The following is a 20,274-nucleotide window of genomic DNA, read 5'->3' as shown; positions in this document are numbered from 1 at the left end:
CTTGAACAAGAAGGGGAAAAAAACTACAGTTTTAAGCAACAGATCAAGATTATAAACTAACAGAATCACTGTGTAAATAAATCAAGTAGGAAAATATTACAACTTTACATGGCATTTTATAATTTCTAGAATGTATTTATGTATAATATATATTTGATTTCCATAATCATTCTTTGAAGAAAATATGGTGTTATTTACTCAATCAAAATGAGGAAATAAAGGCTCAGATAAATTAAATGACCTGTTAAATGTTAAATGGCTAGTTAGCTAGTAAAAGTCAGGACTGATATGCAACTATCCTGATAATAAGTACTCTACCTCACCTTCTCTCCAAGGAGCCACATTTGCTATTTTAGGGCGTAGAGAAAACATGCAAAGATAATTACCTAAAAGCTCCTGGGTTGGTCCTGCCAAGACCTAGAACAAGGGATTCTGTGATTTCCATGCTCTCAGAGCGCATCATTGGAACTATGTGCTTAAACAAAGATGAAGGGGATGGGATGCCAATAATCTGGAAAAAAAATATTATATTTATCGCAGCCACTAATGATAGTACATCCAAATAAATAATTTGACATTTCAACAATATTTGGTCAAGGACAATGGATAGGTGACATTTTAGAATGAATGTCGTTTCAAAATTCACTTGTGGTGTACCTAATCTAAAAAAGTTAAATGATTTATCCAATGGCTCGCTACAAGTTCGTTAATGGAAGTGGGATTTGCAGGTCTCTTAACTCCTTACAGACACTCATCATCATATAATAGGCTGTTTATCCATCAGCCTATTTCTTTCGATCTGTAAAAATGAGTAAAAAAATTACTTCTAAGAGTCATCAGTGTTAAAGTTAGGCACCCAGGTGTTAAGTTTTGTCAATTTCCTCTAACTACCTGATAATATTTTGTGTCATATCATGAAGACTATGTCACTATTCTTATCAAGTTATTTGTACCCCTACATGATCCAGGGAAATTCTAAAAGAAAAACTTTATGCATTATTGATTCCAACTAAGAATCCATAAAAATAGTAATGGGATTTCTTGAACTATTTTCAGTATTAGCCCAAGTAACTAATACACTTTTCAACCAAGTTATTTTATTGTCCTGAAAAAGAAATTTTAAGACATTATTTTTATGCTGCCATTTGGATTCAGTGGCAGGTGCGGAAAACTTACTTTAGAATCAATGCTGTAGCCACTATCAGGGGTGGACGCCAGCGTCTCAGGAGGAGAGCACCTCACGGAACCCGCAGATGTTGAAGATGCCGTGGAAGTCGCTGCACTGCAGCAAAGAATCAGGTAGTTTCTCCACAGGCCCATGTATGAGTCACTGCTTGTGGTAGTATTTACTTTCTTAGCATTGATGGGGCTACTGAAAAAAAGAAGAAGAAAAACAGGTAGACATAAATAATACATGTTTTGAAAAGTTTTTTTAAAAACTAAAGCTAAATTTCTATCAATTTAGGGGAGATGGTTAGCATAAAGTTTTTATTACTACCACTGAATCCTGGTGGAATAAGATATAATGAATAAAATATTAGACTGAAAAATAAAACACATTTTAGGATCATTTTAACCTAATCTATTATTTCTGTGAGTACAGTTAATATTTTATCAGGTCACATTTTATAACTTGTTATACATGCTCAATGTAGGGAAAAAAAGTGAAAACAAAATGAAAATCACCTTTAATCCTATGCCAAAATATGCACTGTAAGTCTTCTACATATCTTCAATTCATATACATTAAAATAAAGGCATAAATACATCTCTTCAATTTATAAAAATTGAATATTGTTTCATTTGTTTTGTACATGCTTTTTATACTTAACATATATATTTAAACATCTTCCATGTAAATTAATATACTTCTATGACATCATTTTTGATGACCATGTGTTATATCATAGAGATTATCATGATTTATACAGCCACACTTTCACTGTCAAGATATTTTAGCTAATAGTAATTTTTCCCTATTATATACAACACTATACATTTGGATATATGCTTAATTATAATAAATGTTTTATTATTTTCTTGAGTAAATTCCTGAAAATGGAATTGCAAAGTCAAAGAATATCTACATTTTTTTAACATCTTTATTGGAGTATAACTGCTTTACAATGGTATGTTAGTTTCTGCTTTATAACAAAGTGAATCAGTTATACATATACTTATATCCCCATATCTCTTCCCTCTTGCATCTCCCTCCCTCCCACCCTCCCTATCCCACCCCTCTAGGTGGTCACAAAGCACCGAGCTGATCTCCCTGTGCTATGCGGCTGCTTCCCACGAGCTATCGGTTTTACATTTGGTAGTGTATATGTCCATGCCACTCTCTCACTTTGTCCCAGCTTACCCTTCCCCCTCCCCTAAAGTATCTACATTTTTAAGGCTTCTATCAAATTTCTGTTTTGAGAGATTAGACCAATAAAATATTCTGGAACAATTCCATAAACCTTTCCAAATACCAAAAATTCTGTTGGGATTAAGGACTGAGAGCAAAACAAAGACAGCGAAAATACTAAGTTTTATTCCTCACCTTCAACAGATTTATAATCTATCGATAAGTAATACGTTATCGTTTCACTGATTCGTCAACAGTTTCTCAGTATCTTAAAAATGTTCAGAGCACTGTGACAACAGTAAAAAAAAACAAAAACAGAAACCTGCTTAAAAAAAAATCACTGCCATCATGTGTGCTAGGGGAGATATATAATAGAAAAATAAAACAATGTCAGATGGCACTAAGTTTGATGAAGAAAAATAGAGCAGAAAGGGGATATAGGGAATGGTGGTAGGAGAGGGGCTTATAATTTAAAATATGGTAATAAAGGGGACTAAATAAGTTCATAAATGTTATGCAAGGTGGCAAGTGTCAATCTTCTTTAAAAAACCAGCATCCAATACACAATACCTGAGAATCTACATAGATATATAATTAACATGTGTATATATATATATATATAAACAGTAAAAACAAAAACAAAAAATATATGTGTGTGTGTATATATATATGTTTATATATATATATGTATATATAGATACACACAAATGTAAAAGAAGGAATAATTACTCTGGGTTGGAGATATAAGAGAAGGCTTTAAAAATAAGGTGGAATTTGCGATGCATCAGATATGGGCAGGGCATAAAGAAAACAAAAAGCATTCTAGGTTCATGTGAACAAAAGCTCACGGAATAGACACTGCAGACCACATTCACTGAACTCTGAGAGGTTTATTTTGGTTCCAACATAAAGTACATGGATAGCATTGATAGAAAGTAAGGGAGAAAGTACAGACTGGAGGAGCCAGGTTTGTGCAGGCTTAAATATGAGCTGAAGGTGTTAAGTTTATCCCGGTGTTGGGTTTATATGGTCAAGTTATATGATAGGAGGACTCATGCCATGCAATCTGATCAATGGCATATTGGATAAGGTGAAATCAGGAACTCTAACTCAAATAAATTCTCTTTAAAATTTAAGAGCAAGACTAACCTGCAGTTATAAAGCCTTGGTCAACTCTCCATCACATCACCAGTTACTCCAACTCTTTACCATTATCCTCAGAACTACAACCAAAGTCATTATCACGAATCCCTAACAGTGGACGGCCTTCCTTATAATGTTGTCAGGAAAAGTAAGGTCACTGAACTCGGTTTCCCTTCACTTCTCACCCTTTATCTACGAACTTATCTATACTCGCATCCATATTCATCTTCGGATGATTTCCTCATTAATTCTTTCATTCACTGGATACAAACTACGTATCAAGCAGTGTGTTATTAAGTAAATGAACGATTACAAATTGGTGAGACCAAATTATACGAAAAGAATGAAAGGATAATGAGACTGGATCCTTTACAACTTTCATCTCCCTTCTTCACATACCAGTATGTTATGGCATGTTATTTATGGGATTTCCAATTTGTAGAACTTTTCAAATGCATACCTTATGAAGGCTGACAGTCTATATATTTTAAAACTTGCACTAGAAAAACAACTTACTTTATATCAACTTGTGGGGATAACAACTGAAGTCTTGTGTATGCAAACATCCAAGCATAGCTCACAGCTGTAGGGCAGTGTTTTGGAAGGTTTTCTTGCTTTAAAAAACTGGAGAGACTTATAATCCATGGATCTTGGCCTTGGGTCACATGTGCAAATATCCATATGTGCGATGGACTAATCACATCAAACTGGTGGCTAATAGGAGAAGAGTTCCATTCTGCTAATGTCTGTAAATCTATTGAGCTAGGGCAATACAGCAAAGTAGTCTATGCAGAGAAAAAAAAAAACAAACCAATTGATTATTGTATATTTCAACAACTTTCAAAGTTTTGCCATATAAATTGCTTCTAACTATAAGTGGCTTATTGCTAGTTTCTAGAACAGAGGTTCTTAAACAGGGGTAATATGAGCAGAGAATTCCTGAAACTGCATATAAGCTGTTTTGTGCACATGTGTACATGCAATTTTCTGGAGAGAGATTCCATAGTTTGTGTTAGTCTCAAAAAAGATCCATAAACCAAAAAGTTTAAGAACCACTACTTATGTAATTCATGTATGAATATGCAGCTTTCATGGGCATACTGAAGCTGCTAGAGAACTCAAAAATGAACCATTAACTTTCATGCTGATGTGCCCTATATAAGCATAAGTGGAACAGACGGGGAAATGGGCTCCTCTCCAGAGGTACATATTCTCAAATATTTGCTCAATAATATTCAAAGCTCTTATACTGAAGAGATAAAGACTTACCTTAAGAGCAAATTACTTATGATTCAAACAACAACAATGACAACAAAACAACAACAAAAACCGGAGTCTTAAACTGAACAGAGGCCCAATTCACTCGATCATTCAACAGATATTCATAAAGTACCCGCTCCGAGTCAGGAACTGTTTTAGGCACTAGAGAGCCATCCACTTCTCAATTTATGGTTAATAATCTAAAACAGAATGCTTTAAATTGCACAGATTTATAGCCATCTCTTAGGTTTATAAAATTTTATTAATATCTCTCTTGGTTACATATAACTCGTGAGGTATGAGAGCCAAGTGTTATGTGGAAAGCACAGAAACCTCTTGTCCAGGTATTCCCAAACGGGAAGAAAATAATTTCAAGTAGTAAAGTGTGATGGTTATTCTTACATCAGTTTTGAAATCTTGATATATGACCTTTTCTTCCCCCAAGCCAAACTAAGAAAGTTGGCATCAGCTTTCTTATGTATGTGTTGACAAAGTGTTTTTCTTCATTTTAATGAGTCAAATTACATATGACTCAGGCATAAAATACTATATATTTACTCTATGCACTTAAATTTACGTGGCAAAGCAAACAAATACACTTACTGAAGGTAAGCACAATTTTTTGCTTCGAATTTCAACAAAAATTTTCTCCACAGCCTTTTAACCAGCATATATAGGTCAAGAATATTATATACCGTAATAAATAGCAAACAATAGTCGATAGAAGCTTCAGATTTAAGTGAAACTTTTTAGACTGGAATGGTTGGAATTTTACAAAGATAAAATATTTTTATTTCTGTGGGAAGAGTACTGACCATAGCATAAACTAGTGCCACGTTGTGTGTGCGTATGCCACTTTTTAAAAAGTATTTTTTATTTTCAAAGCACTTTACCATTTTCAAAAATACTTTCTAATGCATGACATTTGTAAAAGAAACTCGTGTATGTATGTATGTCTTAAGTTCCAAAACACGACTGAATAGCACAAAATCATTAAAGTTACCTGATCGGCCCCAGTGAGATGGATGAAGCTCTCAAGAATGGATGGGCTCAGCCTGTCCATCACATCTATGGCTAATTCATCATCACCCTATAAAAAAGACATCACATGTCTAAAAAAGTTTAGGAATGTTTCAGAAAAGCCGTCAAACCTAGGTAAACATTAAAACTCACTTTAGCCCTATTTGTTACAAATGGAATCGAGGGCAGGTGGGTGACATTAGACCCTGTCAAAAAGATCTTGTTATAAAGTAAATTATCCCTGCACAGTAAAAACAGAAATGGAATAAGGATGGACAAAAGGAGTTTTTAAGTACTTTCATTAGATAGCTGGATGAGATATCTAAATCTTACCTTAGGTATTTCCAAAAGTGCAAATAAAGCCCGTATTTCTCTAAGGACACTGACAGCTAATCTCCTAGTGGCAGGTCGACTGCTACAGAGAGTGACAAGTGCAAACCCTTCAACCACATGGAATACATTGGAATACGGGCTCCTTTCCAGAGGAGGGGGATGAGAAGCTCCATTAACCATACCATGCTTGAAAAATAAACAGAAGTTAAAAAATATATGTATGTATAGACATTCTAGCAAAACAATTACTAAAGAGTAAAGCAAATCATAAAAATGATGGCTATAGGTCTGTCTCAGCTCAAGAAATTTAAATAACATTTAATTTATAAAAATGTCATAGTCACATAGTGAAAAAAGCATTTAATTGGCAGTCTAAACAGGAATTCTGTACCTAAGTTCTATCACTCTCTGGCTACTTGGTAAAAGCCTTAGAGCTGACACTTAAAGTCACTACCGGCCTAACATTTCTATATGGAAAATGAGGGGATTGGATGGTATCCTTTGTACTCAAAGTGTGGACCAGCAACGTGGCATCACCTAGGAGCTCGTTAAAAAGAGAGATTCTCAGGCCCCTGTGATTTGTAGGCTCTTTAAAGGTTGAGAAACTGGGTTGGCTTAGATGATCCAGCTCTAACATTCCAAGATTCTACGACTTAACACATTATCACAAATCAATAATTTGAGCACCTTTTAGGGTTAAGAAGCACACATACTGTATATGTAAAATGGGGACTGGTGCCTTTGATAAAACAATCAAATAACTCAACTGAAAGGCTACCAAAATTTTTTATTGTATCAGCTTTAAATATATTGGAAACAACCTAAATGTGAGCTAGAATTGCCTCTAGTTTCTATGTTCATTTAAAAATAATTATTACCGGGACTTTCCTGGTGGCTCAGTGATTAAGAATCCATCTCCCAATGCAGGGAACACGGGTTCGAGCCCTGGTCCAGGAAGATCTCACATGCCGCAGAGCAACAAAGCCCATTCGCCACAACTACTGAGCCTGCGCTCTAGAGCCTGCGAGCCACAACTACTGAGCCCACGTGCCACAACCACTGAGCCCGTGCACCACAACTACTGAAGCCCACGCGTCCTAGAGCCCGTGAGCGACAACTATTGAGCCCACGTGCCACAACTACTGAAGCCCATGCGCCCTAGAGCCCGCGAGCCATAACGACTGAGACTGTGTGCCACAACTACTGAAGCCCACACACCTAGAGCCTGTGCTCCACAACATGAGAAGCCATCGCAACGAGAAGCCCATGCACCGCAACGAAGAGTAGCCCCCGCTCACCGCAACTAGAGAGAAAAGCCTGCGTGCAGCAACAAAGACCCAATGCAGCCAATAAATAAATATATATATATTTTTTTAAATAAATAAATAAAAATAAAAACTAAAAATAATTATTACCAAAGAAAGAAAGTTGGAAAGGTTGGACACGCAAATGTTTTGTATTTTATATATAAACTATAGGAAAGTTCTGCTTAAGGGATTACAAATACTTTGAAAGGAAGTAAAACTAATAAAACTTTTAGTTTTTGAGAAAGTCAGTATGTTTTAACATCATCACTGGTCATCTACCACTGACCACATACAAAGAGACACTACAAAAGAGTTTGGTACCTGTGAGTCCTGGATTTTGTTATGCATTTGGGTTGCTTGTTTCCACTGATTTATTAATTGCACCAACATCTTTACGGCATTATCAAGAAGCGTGGGATGGACATCAGTCACTTCACGAACAATAAAATAAACAAATCCTGAAAGAACATCCTCCCGCCAATCTGGAAAATCAAGCATTAGTGCCTGCAGAGTATTGAAAGCCAGAGCACGTAGTTCTTCATCCATATGAATTGTGAGCCTACCAAGAACAAAATTCCATTAGCAAACCTCAAAAACCTTCCAAAGAGTTTTATCATCTAAAACGTAAAACTAAGAATTTAAAAAATATACCCTCTCAGTTGGTTCATAAGAAGTAAGAAGATAGGAACCAATGTTCACTTTTTGTGCTATATTCATCCTTATGCTAAACTATATTCATTTATTTACATTCACACATCAATCTACTAATATTAGTTGGTACTTGTACTATAATTCAGAATAATAAGTTTAATCATAATTCAAATGCTGTACTTTAGAAAACACAGATTGACAAATCAGAATTACATTAAAAAATTCTTTAATCCTTAAAATACCATATATTATCCTATAATCAATCAAAAATTACGTCCAATCATATAATACCTTAGTGCTAGCTCATATTTATTTAGTCCTTTACTGGAAAGGACATGATTCATCTCTATCATTCCTTTCATGCTGCTGAGGTTACAGTTAAACATAAGATGGCTGATTGTGGAGAAAGAAATACAACAAATCAAGATGGAATCAGTTTAACAGAAATAATTCTTGACAGTGAGAATGAGAATAAATTTAGAAGTAACTTCATAAATGGGGTATGCATAGAAAGAAAATGAAAAAAAAAGTGTCAAACTAACCCATAAGGTCTTCAAGAGTTTAAGTCTAAATAAATTATAGGAGAGGATATATATAATTACCTTTTAAAGACATCAATACAATATGAGGACATGAATTAATATTAGTTAAAGGATTTTAATGGAACTTAAAGAAGAGAATGATAAACAAGAAAATCATAAAACATGGCTGCAGCAGTGAAGCTACCAATATATAATGCTATATGAATATGAGTTTCCGTTTGGGGCTGTAGAGTATTATTTTCATGATTGACCATCAAGACAAATGCATCAGAGTTAGAAAAAGCCTGAATGAATAAAGAAAAGCAGGTGTATTAAAAAGTATGCCACAGGGCTTCCCTGGTGGCGCAGTGGTTGAGAGTCCGCCTGCCAATGCAGGGGACACGGGTTCGTGCCCTGGTCCAGAAAGATCCCACATGCCGTGGAGTGGCTGTGCCCGTGAGCCATGGCCACTGAGCCTGAGCGTCTGGAGCCTGTGCTCCGCAACAGGAGAGGCCACAACAGTGAGAGGCCCGCATACTGCAAAAAAAAAAAAAAAAAAAAAAAAAAAGTATGCCACAGTTACATGCTTGGGCAGCTGGAAAGATGGAGTTATCCTCAATGACAGAGGAAGAGAGCTGTGTGATTTAGGTGAGAGGAGATACCACAGTCTTTGCCCTGCTGAGCTCAGTTCAGGTCTTCACTAAGCCAACATTCATCTGACCATGAGACTGAGTAGAAAATGTATTACAGCTACAGAGACCTAGGAGTGAACCACGAAGCAGCAGCAGTTAGAGCAGCGCACTGGAAGTACCACATGGGGTCAGATCAAGGGTCTCTAGCCCAGTGTTCTGTCTCTGATAGTGGCACCAAAGGCGATACTGTGGGCTAGGAGAGTGACTGACTCTGTGCTGCTGGCTTTAAAGGTCATTTTAACATCCCTTAAATCCACGAAATTTACACCTATCTGTGTGACTCGGGGTATAGCCATGAAGAGAATGGTGCCTGAATAATTTAAGGCAGGAGAACAAATTGACCTTCTCTAGAGACAGCAAACAGGTCTGCAAATTTACAGTGTATCTTTGCTTTGTTTGTCTGCTTACTTTATTTCTAAGTAAATAAGATTTAGACATCACAATTCCAAATGATAGGAGTTGGGGACAAAGTAAGCAGACCCTAGAATCTTTCTTTCTGCCAAAATAAACTAATTGGTAAGTGAATACCACAGGGGAAAGAAGCAAAGTATTATAAATAGCAAAGCAAATTGTCAATCACTGTCGAGATGTTTGCTCCTCTATCCCTGCCCCTTGGAGATGCAATTTCATTTTGGTGGGGGATATGAACTGCCGTCCACAAAGACGTAGGTGAGTTAAACTGAGGTGGGAGGAGTAAGAGTGGAATTGAATGAGAGTTGTTTACTGCTTTCCCAAGGAATAGCATTATAAAAATTAAAACTTATTTTCCTTCCCTAATACTGGCAAGAACTTCGTAACTCTGCAATCTAATTTAAAGCAAGAGTTAAGAGATAGAGTGGGAAGGGATGAATTTATCTCATGGTGCAAAGTTTCAAAGTAACCCCTTTCTGGGTTTCCCTCATGGCGCAGTGGCTGAGAGTCCGCCTGCCATTGCAGGGGACACGGGTTCGTGCCCTGGTCTGGGAGGATCCCACATGCCGTGGAGTGGCTGGGCCCGTGAGCCATGGCCGCTGAGCCTGCGTGTCCGGAGACTGTGCTCCGCAACGGGAGAGGCCACAACAGTGAGAGGCCCGCGTACCGCAAAAAAAAAAAAAAAAAAAAACCAGTAACCCCTTTCTTCTCCTCGTAATCCTAAGAGACCAATACCATTCAAGGCCTGAGTGCAACCCGCAACCGCTGAGGATAGGTAGTGCGCAGGTGTGTGAAATGCTAGGTGTTTTCAAGGAGGTAGACAAGGTTGCTGGAGTGGTCTATTAACTGTTTATTCACTGTGAATTTAAGACTTAGTGGTAAGTGCCCAGTGAGCAGTAAACATCTTTCAATGTGATCAAGTATCACTGCCCTGATAGTCTTTGCACTTGGTTTTCCCTTTAGGCTGGGGCCAGCAAACTATGGCTCAAGGACCAAATCCAGCCAGGAGCCTTCACAGGTGGCTGCTTCTGCACTACAGTGGCAAAGATGGGTAACTGTGACAGAGACCACGCGAATTGAAAATCTTAAAATATTTACTATCTGGTCCTTTAAGAAAAAAAGTTTGCTGACTCCTTATCTAAAGAGAATCCCCAACTATGTCAACAAAGGGGTTTTTCAAAAGGCCATCACCTCAACTTAGAATTACTTTTGGGAGCTGGTATTTAAGTTTGGATGCCATGTTATTTACTCATTTACAGAGCCTAGTAGAGAAAAGAGATAAAAACTTGAATGCTACCTCTGCAATAAGAGGAAAAAGTGAAAATGAGACCTGGTTATCACCCTAGGTGCTAAAGAAATGACTGTAGGAGTTAACACACTAATTAATTGCCCAGTGGGGCCGTCATACACCGATAATGCCCATATGTTAAGAGACAACATGGTATACAAGTCCCAAGAAACAGTACTAGATGGAAAGGCAAGGAATTTAAAAATAGGATTTGTAGGGCTTCCCTGGTGGCGCAGTGGTTGAGAGTCTGCCTGCCGATGCAGGGGACGCGGGTTCGTGCCCTGGTCCGGGAAGATCAGACGTACCGCGGAATGGCTGGGCCCGTGAGCCATGGCCGCTGAGCCTACGCGTCCGGAGCCTGTGCTCCGCAACGGGAGAGGCCATAACAGTGAGAGGCCCGCGTACCACAAAAAAAAAAAAAGGATTTATAGGGGAATCCAGAAGAACTTTAACAGTTAAAAAATGAGTGAGGACTGCTGGTGGGAATGTAAATTGATACAGCCATTATGGAGAACAGCATGGAGGTTCCTTAAAAAACTAAAAATAGAACTACCATACGACCCAGCAATCCCACCACTGGGCATATACCAAGGGAAAACCATAATTCAAAAAGACACATGCACCCCAATGTTCACTGCAGCACTATTTCCAATAGCCAGGACATGGAAGCAACCTAAGTGTCCACTGACAGATGAATAGATAAAGAAGATGTGGCACATATGTACAGTGGAATATTACTCAGTGATAAAAATAAATGAAATTGAGTTATTTGTAGTGAGGTGGATGGACCTAGAGTCTGTCATACAGAGTGAAGTAAGTCAGAAAGAGAAAAATAAATACCGTATACTAATACATATATATGGAATCTAAAAAAAAAAAAAAAAAGTGGTTCGCAGGACAGGAATAAAGATGCAGACCTACTAGAGAATGGACTTGAGGACACTGGGAGTGGGAAGGGTAAGCTGGGACGAAGTGAGAGAGTGACATAGACTTATATACACTACCAAATGTAAAACAGATAGCTAGTGGGAAGCAGCCCCATAGCACAGGGAGATCAGCTCGGTGCTCTGTGACCACCTAGAGGGGTGGGATAGGGAGGGTGGGAGGGAGACACAAGAGGGAGGGGATATGGGTATATATGTATACGTATAGCTGATTCACTTTGTTATACAGCAAAAACTAACAAAACATTGTAAAGTAATTATACTCTAATAAAGATATTAAAAAAAAAAGATACTTTTAGGATTTCACATTTAGGATATCAGGTCATTCGTTGCTCTCATTCCCTGGGGAAAGAAAGGCTTTGACCTCTCTGCCATGAAATTAAATAAAAGTAATTAAATACATCTTGAGATTAAATTTCACCACCAACAACAACAACAAAAAATGAATGAGGAGAAAGTGTTAAAATGTAAAAGACAAAATGGTAGTTTAGAAAGTTATCAAATAAAGGATGAAAAATGTCTTTATCACTACTTTTTTAGTGATAATAGTAAAAGGGGTGCATTAGAAATTTAAAGAGATTTAAAGAGATAAAAGGTAACCTGACAAACAGTAATTCTCATTTACCTTGCTAACAATTCAATGAGGTCAGTTCTGCTCATACCGTCAGGAATCAACCTTGGAATAGCAGCAATACAAGTTCTAAACAAATCAATTTTGGGTTTTCTTTCCCCCCTGAAAAACAGGTCACAAGAGGACTTAATAAGAAGAATCTTACATACACTAGACAATGAAAGCAAACTTGGAAAAATTATTACAGAAAATGAGCCCACCTCTAAAAGTTTAATGTATTTATTATAAAAAGAGCATATACAAATCCAGTAAATAATTATCAGTTTATAAATGCAGAAAAGAATATATGGATAATTCAGGAAAAAAACACAGGTAGCCAGCAAAAAAGGTTTTCAGTAATTGAAAACAAGTATAACAACTATTATGTTTAAATAATAAGTATTATTTAAGTAAATTATTTATATTATAATGGTTTCAAATAGAATTAAATATATAATATTTAACCTTTGATAATATTTAATTATTAAAATAATAAAATTGACATTAAATAACCAAATATTAGTTACTTGGGGGGGGTCTATAAAATCAACAAAATTTTTTCTTTCTCTTAATATCATATACTAACAAGGGTTTTAGAAAACAGACATTCTCATATACTACTGTTGGAGTTGTTTTTTCTTGTCTTTTTATTTTACTTCAGAATGTACACACACACACACACAAACATATTTAAAATTTTTATGTAATAAAATATGTGAAATTTTGAAAATCCTGGTTCCTCCAGAGGCTTGATACAATTTAATTCTTCTGTATTTTCCCCTAGTTATTCAATGATTTTATTTATTTTAAATATCTCACCTTCTAGATACTGGTTTTTATTTTGGTCTACATTTCAAGGGGAAGCTGTTAATTTATTTTACCCAAATTATTCTTCAATTGGCCCAATAAAATAATTCTTATATAAACAAGAATTTGGATGTTTTAAGAGTTTTCGGCTCAGTATCCATTATCATGGCAATGGACCTACTAGTTACTTTTAGTGATTTTATATACAGTGAGTTTTCTCAGCTTGGTTCCAACATGCATGAATTTCAGTTACCACAATTTAGTTACATAATACCAGTCTCCAACAATGTGGTTCAATTTTCCGTTACCATCAACTGTAAGTAATTGTGTAGCCAAGCTTCCCTATTAGCTCCTCAGTGCACAAATCAGGACGTAAAAAACAGATGTGTATCATAACCAGTGATTTAATCACATTAATTTTTTCAAAGTCTGTCGTGATTGGCCACTGCACATCTGTTATTTGGTTCACACATACATGGCAAATTATGTAGTTGTGTTGATTCCTTGCCTCCAGGGGTAAACTCAGGTGGCATTTGACAAAAATGGATAATCAAAAGAGGAAACTGGCCAACAAAGATTAAAGTACAGCAAAGAAAGGAAAAGTGAATACTGGAAGTGAAATATTGGGTTGGCCAAAAAGCTTGTTTGGGTTTTTCTGTAACATCTTATGGAAAAACCCAAATGAACTTTTTGGTCAACCCAATATGAATCAAACATTAATGGAGTTACAGAGGAACTAGCTGACCGGGGAATGCTGACACTGCTGTCATTGAAGACACTACATACGCAGCCAGAGGAACTCAGTGAGGGCAAATTTACAGGCAGAAATGAGGAAAGTGTGACAAAAAGGATGAAGACTTCCCAGAGGAAGTAACGCAGGGAAAAAAAACTTCGCATTAGAGAAACTCTCAGAGATATTAACATTTTCTAGTATATAGTAACTATGCATTAATTGAGAGATCCAATATCCAATTTGGTTATCTAAGATGTACAATGCAGATACTAACACCTTAAAAAAAAGTCCACTTATAAAGAATATGTAGATACTTCCTAGCAAGTAAAAGAAGTTATTGCCATAAAATATATCTTCCTGAGGAGGAAGTCCCTAACAATAAGGGAAAAAAAACATGGGTTGACAAGCAGTGTTGGCAGTGGGATGGGGGTGAGATGAGGTACAGTTTCTCACACAAAAAGCCACTCGTACATTTTCCCCTCTGTACCCTAAGTTCCCAGGAGATTCTCAGGTTTTCTTTTTTTGTTGAACAAGGCTCTGGAAATAAGAGCATTTGTTTGACTTAATAAACCAACCATGTCCACACACATCTGGGGTCACTAGCATTTATCTCTCACTCACAGAATAAGTATAAGGCCTCATCACTGACAACAAACTGGATGGATCCAGCATGACTTTGGCTATCTGTACTGGTTTGACAGCACTTTAAAGAGGAAAACTGAGCCTGTGGGAGGAATCGCTGTATTAAAAGCTGTCGCAGATGGCAATAGGGGCGAAATCCAGAAGAGAAAGGAAGGAAACAAGGAAGGAAACAAGCAAGGATCGACCCACTTTACTTATGAAAACTGAAATAGCAATGAAGAGAAATAATTGACTACATACGTAATCATATCTTCAGGCTCCTTATTAGACATCTGCACACTAGTCATACACATTGGTCTCCCAACTTCTTTGTCCAAATGTCTGAGAATGCTGTCTAACGCTTTTCTCACTTGAGGGTAGTAAACAGACATTCCTGGGGGGGCGGGGGGGAACTTCACAGTTATAAAATGTCAAAAATTAGATAAAGAATAGTTACAATTATTTTCTGTAAAAAAATAAAAGCCTATCAACCTTTAAATTACATTAGCTTATTTTTGTTACAAAGGAAGGAGTTCTGACTTTGACATACTATTCTCCCTGATAATTTGCTTCAGTATATTGGAGAAAATGTGTAAAAATTATGCACACAACTAAAATTAATTTGAAGGAAGGACAAAATGCAGTGAATAGTAGCATCATGTGAGAAAATACTTAACCAGAAGACTTTTAACATAACAACTTATGGATATTATTTTAAAAAGTATTCATTTTTGAATCACTCTGTACACTGGAATAACCAGGCAAATATACTTTCACAGGCAAATATATACATGTATGTATGCATTTACACAGGCAATAATATACATTTTAGATTTGATCATAACCTTTCACAGAAGAATATTAAACTGTATTATTTACTTATTCCAGTTAACACTAACCTATGACTTTTGCCTCTTCATCTGTCAAGGTTTTATTGAGAAAAATTTTCTTTACACGCAGAGTGTTTCCTGAGGGAAGAATAACTCCTGTTGTTGGCATTGGCGGCTCACCATCTTTCTGCTGCAAACTGTCCGCTATTACAAGGAAGACTCTGAGGCCTATGTTCATTCTCTTCAGAGAAAAAAGTTTCAAAATAAAGAAGTCAGAGTGTCAGAAAATTCCTTTTTTTTCATGCTAAAAATATCTCATCAAATAACACTGGGGGATGGGAGGAAGGAGGAGAGAAGAAACACAAACCTTTCTGTCTAACATTTTTTTAAACTAGCCCAGGCACTGCAGTTTGCTCTAATACCAAATTCCCAAGTGCCACCCATTCATTTATGAGGTCAACTGGCTCTCTTATTTTCTAGCTTATTTCAAACCTCTTCCATCCCTTCCTCAACTCTCCTACACCGTGATACCATACTCTCCCCTCTATAAGCAGATGATCTGTCACCCACTTCACAGTCAGAAAAAAACCATCAACCTTCCTCAATCTCTCACTACAAAACACACTGATCTACTTATATTTGCACCTCTTCTTCCTCTACTTTGCTCCTGTTACAGTCGAGGGGTGCTGGTATTCCTAGTTATTAGAATCCCATCTGCTCTTACATTATCAGGAAATTACACTATCAATTATCCCTTCTCTTTCTTGCATCTTCAACATTTCCCTTTTAACTGAATATATCTGACTCCTGTTAACTATACTCAACTATCTTAATGCAATGAGCCCTCCCCATAATACTTCCCTCTCACTCATCAGTGACAATACTGCTCAAAACAGTGGGCATTTTTCCTGCATCCTATTTGACTTTTCAGCAGCATGGGACACTGTCAAATATTCCTTCTTCCCTGAAACCCTCCCTTCCTTGGATACATCTGTGCCACTGCTGACTGGTTCATCTCTGTCGACATTTCAAATTTACCCTCCTTTATCTGAATATTAAATGTTAGACTGCTTCAAGGCAAGTTCCTAGGCTGCCTTTTCCTATCATTATGTATTCTCTCCGAAAGTAATTTCATGTATTTACATGGCTTCAACTACCACCCATACCAGATCGCCTGCTAATTTTAAGCTTTACCTCTCCTCTGAACTTGGACCCTCAGACTAATCTGACACTTCTACTTGGATGTCAGAAAGATGCCTCAGATTTGCCATGTTCAAACCAATGCCCTCTTCCCCGCCAAACTCAGTATCTTCTCAGTGTTTCTTTTCTCAGTAAATGATCTTCTCTCTATCCACACCACACCATCTCAGCCCAAGCTGTCATTAGTTATGACCTACACCAGTGGTCTCTAAAATGGGTATATGCATCCCAGTGGGTGTGTAAGATGGTTCACTGGAATACAGGGAGAAAATAAAACTTTCGTTTATATATATTTTTATCTAAATAAGATCAAGGTTTTAAGATTTACCCCTCTTTACATATGACATAATACTGGTGATATTAGTCTAATATCAGATGGTCATTTCACATAGTCATAGAAGACATCTTGAAGGGAGTGGGAAAATCCCACAATGTACTGTGGTTTATAGAGGTGTCCTCACTTATTCATTCTTTCAGTGTATTGCAATTTGCTTGATTTGATTAAGTGGATTAATAGATAATTTTATCTGGCTTTAACTAAACTAACTCTCACAAGCTTAAAAAGATTCCTGAAAGGAAAATACAGATTGAAGAAAATCCTAATAAAGTAAGCCTGTAGAAAAACAACAACAACAAAACGGCACAATTGAGCTTCCCTGGTGGCACAGTGGTTGAGAATCTGCCTGCCAATGCAGGGGACATGGGTTCGAGCCCTGGTCTGGGAAGATCTCACATGCTGCGGAGCAACTAGGTCCGTGAGCCACAACTACTGAGCCTGCGTGCCTGAAGCCTGTGCTCCACAACAAGAGAGGTCGCAACAGTGAGAGGCCCGATCACCGCAATGAAGAGTGGCCCCCGCTCGCCACAACTAAAGAAAGCCCTCACACAGAAACGAAGACCCAACAAGCCAAAAATACATAAATTAATTAATTAATTTAAAAATAAACAAATAATAAATAAATAAAACGGCACAACTGACATTTTTTCTACTCTTAGTATGAGCGTTTCAGTGAGGTAAAAACTTAAGTTCAGAAATAAACTTGTTCAATGAAGAGAATATTTTTGAAAACGGATGATCAAGAAAACGTCTTTCATTATGTGATTTTTGTTGCTGAGAACCAGGTTAAGCATATCATCTATAAAAAGTCTTTTCTGGGCTTCCCTGGTGGCGCAGTGGTTGAGAGTCCACCTGCCGATGCAGGGGACACGGGTTCGTGCCCCGGTCCGGGAAGATCCCACGTGCCGCAGAGTGGCTAGGCTCGTGAGCCATGGCCGCTGAGCCTGAGCGTCCGGAGCTTGTGCTCCGCAACGGGAGAGGCCACAACAGTGAGAGGCCCGCGTACCGCAAAAAAAAAACAAAAAAAAACAATTAAAAAAAAAGTCTTTTCTGTTCACTTTAAAAATTTGGAAATAATTATTAACCTATCTTAAAAATCCTACAAATAAAAAGCTTCATTAACTTTTGAGCTCATTTGTTAACTATATAAATATATATCTTAGGATTTGATTATGAGGAGGACCAGCACAGTAATTTAAAAGAAATAAGAGAAAATATAACACTTATTTTGTCTTTTTACATTCTCCAGTGTCATTAAATTCCAATATGCAATTACTTCAAAAAATATTCTTAAACAATCTGAAAATTTTATATCTAAAGGATGAGTAGCAGTTTACAAGGGAATAACAAGGCCAAAGAAGTAGGAAATAACATTTATCTTAATTTGTCTTTAACTAGAGGTGTGAGCCTAAGAGTTCTGATTCCAGAAATTGTGCTTAAAAAAATTTTTTTTAATTGTATAGGATAGTAAATTACTACATTATAATTTTTTTACCTCTGGATTAATGGTGAAAGTTTTGGTAGATTTTCCAACACTGAGAAGATCAAATATTATTTCTTTCATTGCAAAATCCAAACGTTCCTAGAGAAAAAAAAAATCAATAAATCCTTATAACTTTCTACTGCTATGGGCATACCTTGGAGATAATGTGGGTTTTGTTCCAGACTGCAATAAAGCAAAATCGGAATAAAGCAGGTCACACAAATTTTCTGGTTTCCCAGTGCATATAAAAGTTATGTTTACCCTATACTGTAGTCTATTAACTGTACAATAGCATTATGCCTAAGAAAACAATGTACAACCTTAACTAAACAATACTTTATTGCTTAAAAAACACTAAACATCATCTAACAACACAGAGTCGCCACAAACCTTCAGTTTGTAAAAAAAGGCGATATCTGCAAAGCACAATAAAGCAAAGTGCAATAAAACAAGGGTCTGCCTGTATAAGTTAAGTATCATGTTAAGAATTATACAAATAATGGCAACAATACAGGTCTGTGCCCACAAGAAGTTCCTGAATCTAGTTGGACAAAAGAAAAATGTATATGAATTAACGTTAAAAGTATATGATTATAGATACATGATTTAATTATCAAATGACTGGTTTAATAGCCAAACCAGCAGGATAGAAGTTTTAAACACGCATTTGCCAAACTCATATTCAAGACCTAAGTGAAGGAATTCCCAAAATAATGATAAAAGCAAGTCCCATGACAACAGCAATGAGGCAGGCCTGGAGAGCAGGGAGTTCATACTGGGACAGAAAGGACAGGGCTCCAGGAAGGTAATCTCCAAGGAAAGAAAAGTTAACTGAGAGTAACTGATGTTTGAGAGGAGCTCTATAGTTCTGGAGGAGTGTTGGTGTGAGGCGATTAAGCAAAGGGAGTGGGTACGACCCTCGGGGAAGGGATGCAACCAAAGAGCAAAAGTTTTCTCAACAACAGATCTAAAGCAAAATCTGCTTTCATTCATCTTATTGACACATTTATTCTTATCTAATTATCATTAATTCTGTGCTCCCGTAAATAGAAATGTATTCGTTTTATTTAAATATTCCTTATTTCTTCATTGTCAAAAATAATTACATTATGGGTCATCTTCATTATCATAGTTATAGTTCAAAGAGAACTCAATGAACATTCTGGAACCAAAGTTTTTTTCCCAAACTGAGAAGGTAACCCTACCTATGCTTCTCCAGGGCTGATGTCCTAAAAGAGAATGTGACCAGAGCCATGGATTTGCTTACTCAGCCCCCATTTAATCCTCTTCAAATAAACCTTCCTTTACTGTAGAGGCTAGAAAGCTAAAATGATATTTCCCAGGATGCCTCTGGACAACAGGCTTCAGGATGTGACTGAGACCCAGTCAAGTGATATACTCATGTGGACCCTTGGGAACTGGGGTACAGGAGGAGGAGGGGGAGGACAGGGAGAAAGGAATCTATTTTACTGGTGGGGACTGTGGTGGAAACATGATTCTGAAGCGCTTGGGGCACTTCCTAATTTGGCAGGTTTTTGACTGTGGCAGAGCAGCAGCTTCCTTGGTAGCCCGATGGTGTAGTTTCCTCTGGATTTCCATTTCAGCTAGACTGTTTCTTCAGTCCTATGAGTGATTCTGTGAACGACCTCTATGCCTTAAAAGACCCCTCTGGATTCAACAAGCTACCACGGACTCTAATGTCTCTACCTGAGAACCTAGATTAATGCAGGTTA

At 37.1% G+C, this 20,274-nt stretch overlaps 1 protein-coding gene across 7 annotated transcripts in view; it reads right to left on the bottom strand.

The window, feature by feature from the left end:
* The window catches only part of FRYL (FRY like transcription coactivator), a 246,852-nt gene that overhangs the window by 77,480 nt on the left and 149,098 nt on the right, over positions 1–20,274 (bottom strand). For 6 of the 7 annotated variants that reach the window (XM_081234991.1, XM_081234990.1, XM_081234992.1 and 3 more), the window contains 10 exons: positions 18,554–18,640; positions 15,591–15,762; positions 14,953–15,085; positions 12,546–12,653; positions 7,735–7,972; positions 6,107–6,292; positions 5,757–5,843; positions 4,010–4,278; positions 1,177–1,372; positions 387–511 (listed from right to left, as the gene is read on the bottom strand). In XM_081234991.1, the coding sequence (XP_081091117.1) occupies positions 387–511; positions 1,177–1,372; positions 4,010–4,278; positions 5,757–5,843; positions 6,107–6,292; positions 7,735–7,972; positions 12,546–12,653; positions 14,953–15,085; positions 15,591–15,762; positions 18,554–18,640 (1,601 nt within the window). The remainder of the gene's footprint in view (positions 1–386; positions 512–1,176; positions 1,373–4,009; positions 4,279–5,756; positions 5,844–6,106; positions 6,293–7,734; positions 7,973–12,545; positions 12,654–14,952; positions 15,086–15,590; positions 15,763–18,553; positions 18,641–20,274) is intronic. The other variant, XM_081234993.1, reaches the window with a different exon arrangement.

This window comes from Mesoplodon bidens (genome assembly GCF_964165515.1).
Source record: "Mesoplodon bidens genome assembly, chromosome: 1".
NCBI lineage: Eukaryota > Metazoa > Chordata > Mammalia > Artiodactyla > Ziphiidae > Mesoplodon > Mesoplodon bidens.
The sequence above is the reverse complement of the archived record's forward strand: the minus strand, read 5'-3'. Positions and strand labels throughout refer to the sequence as shown.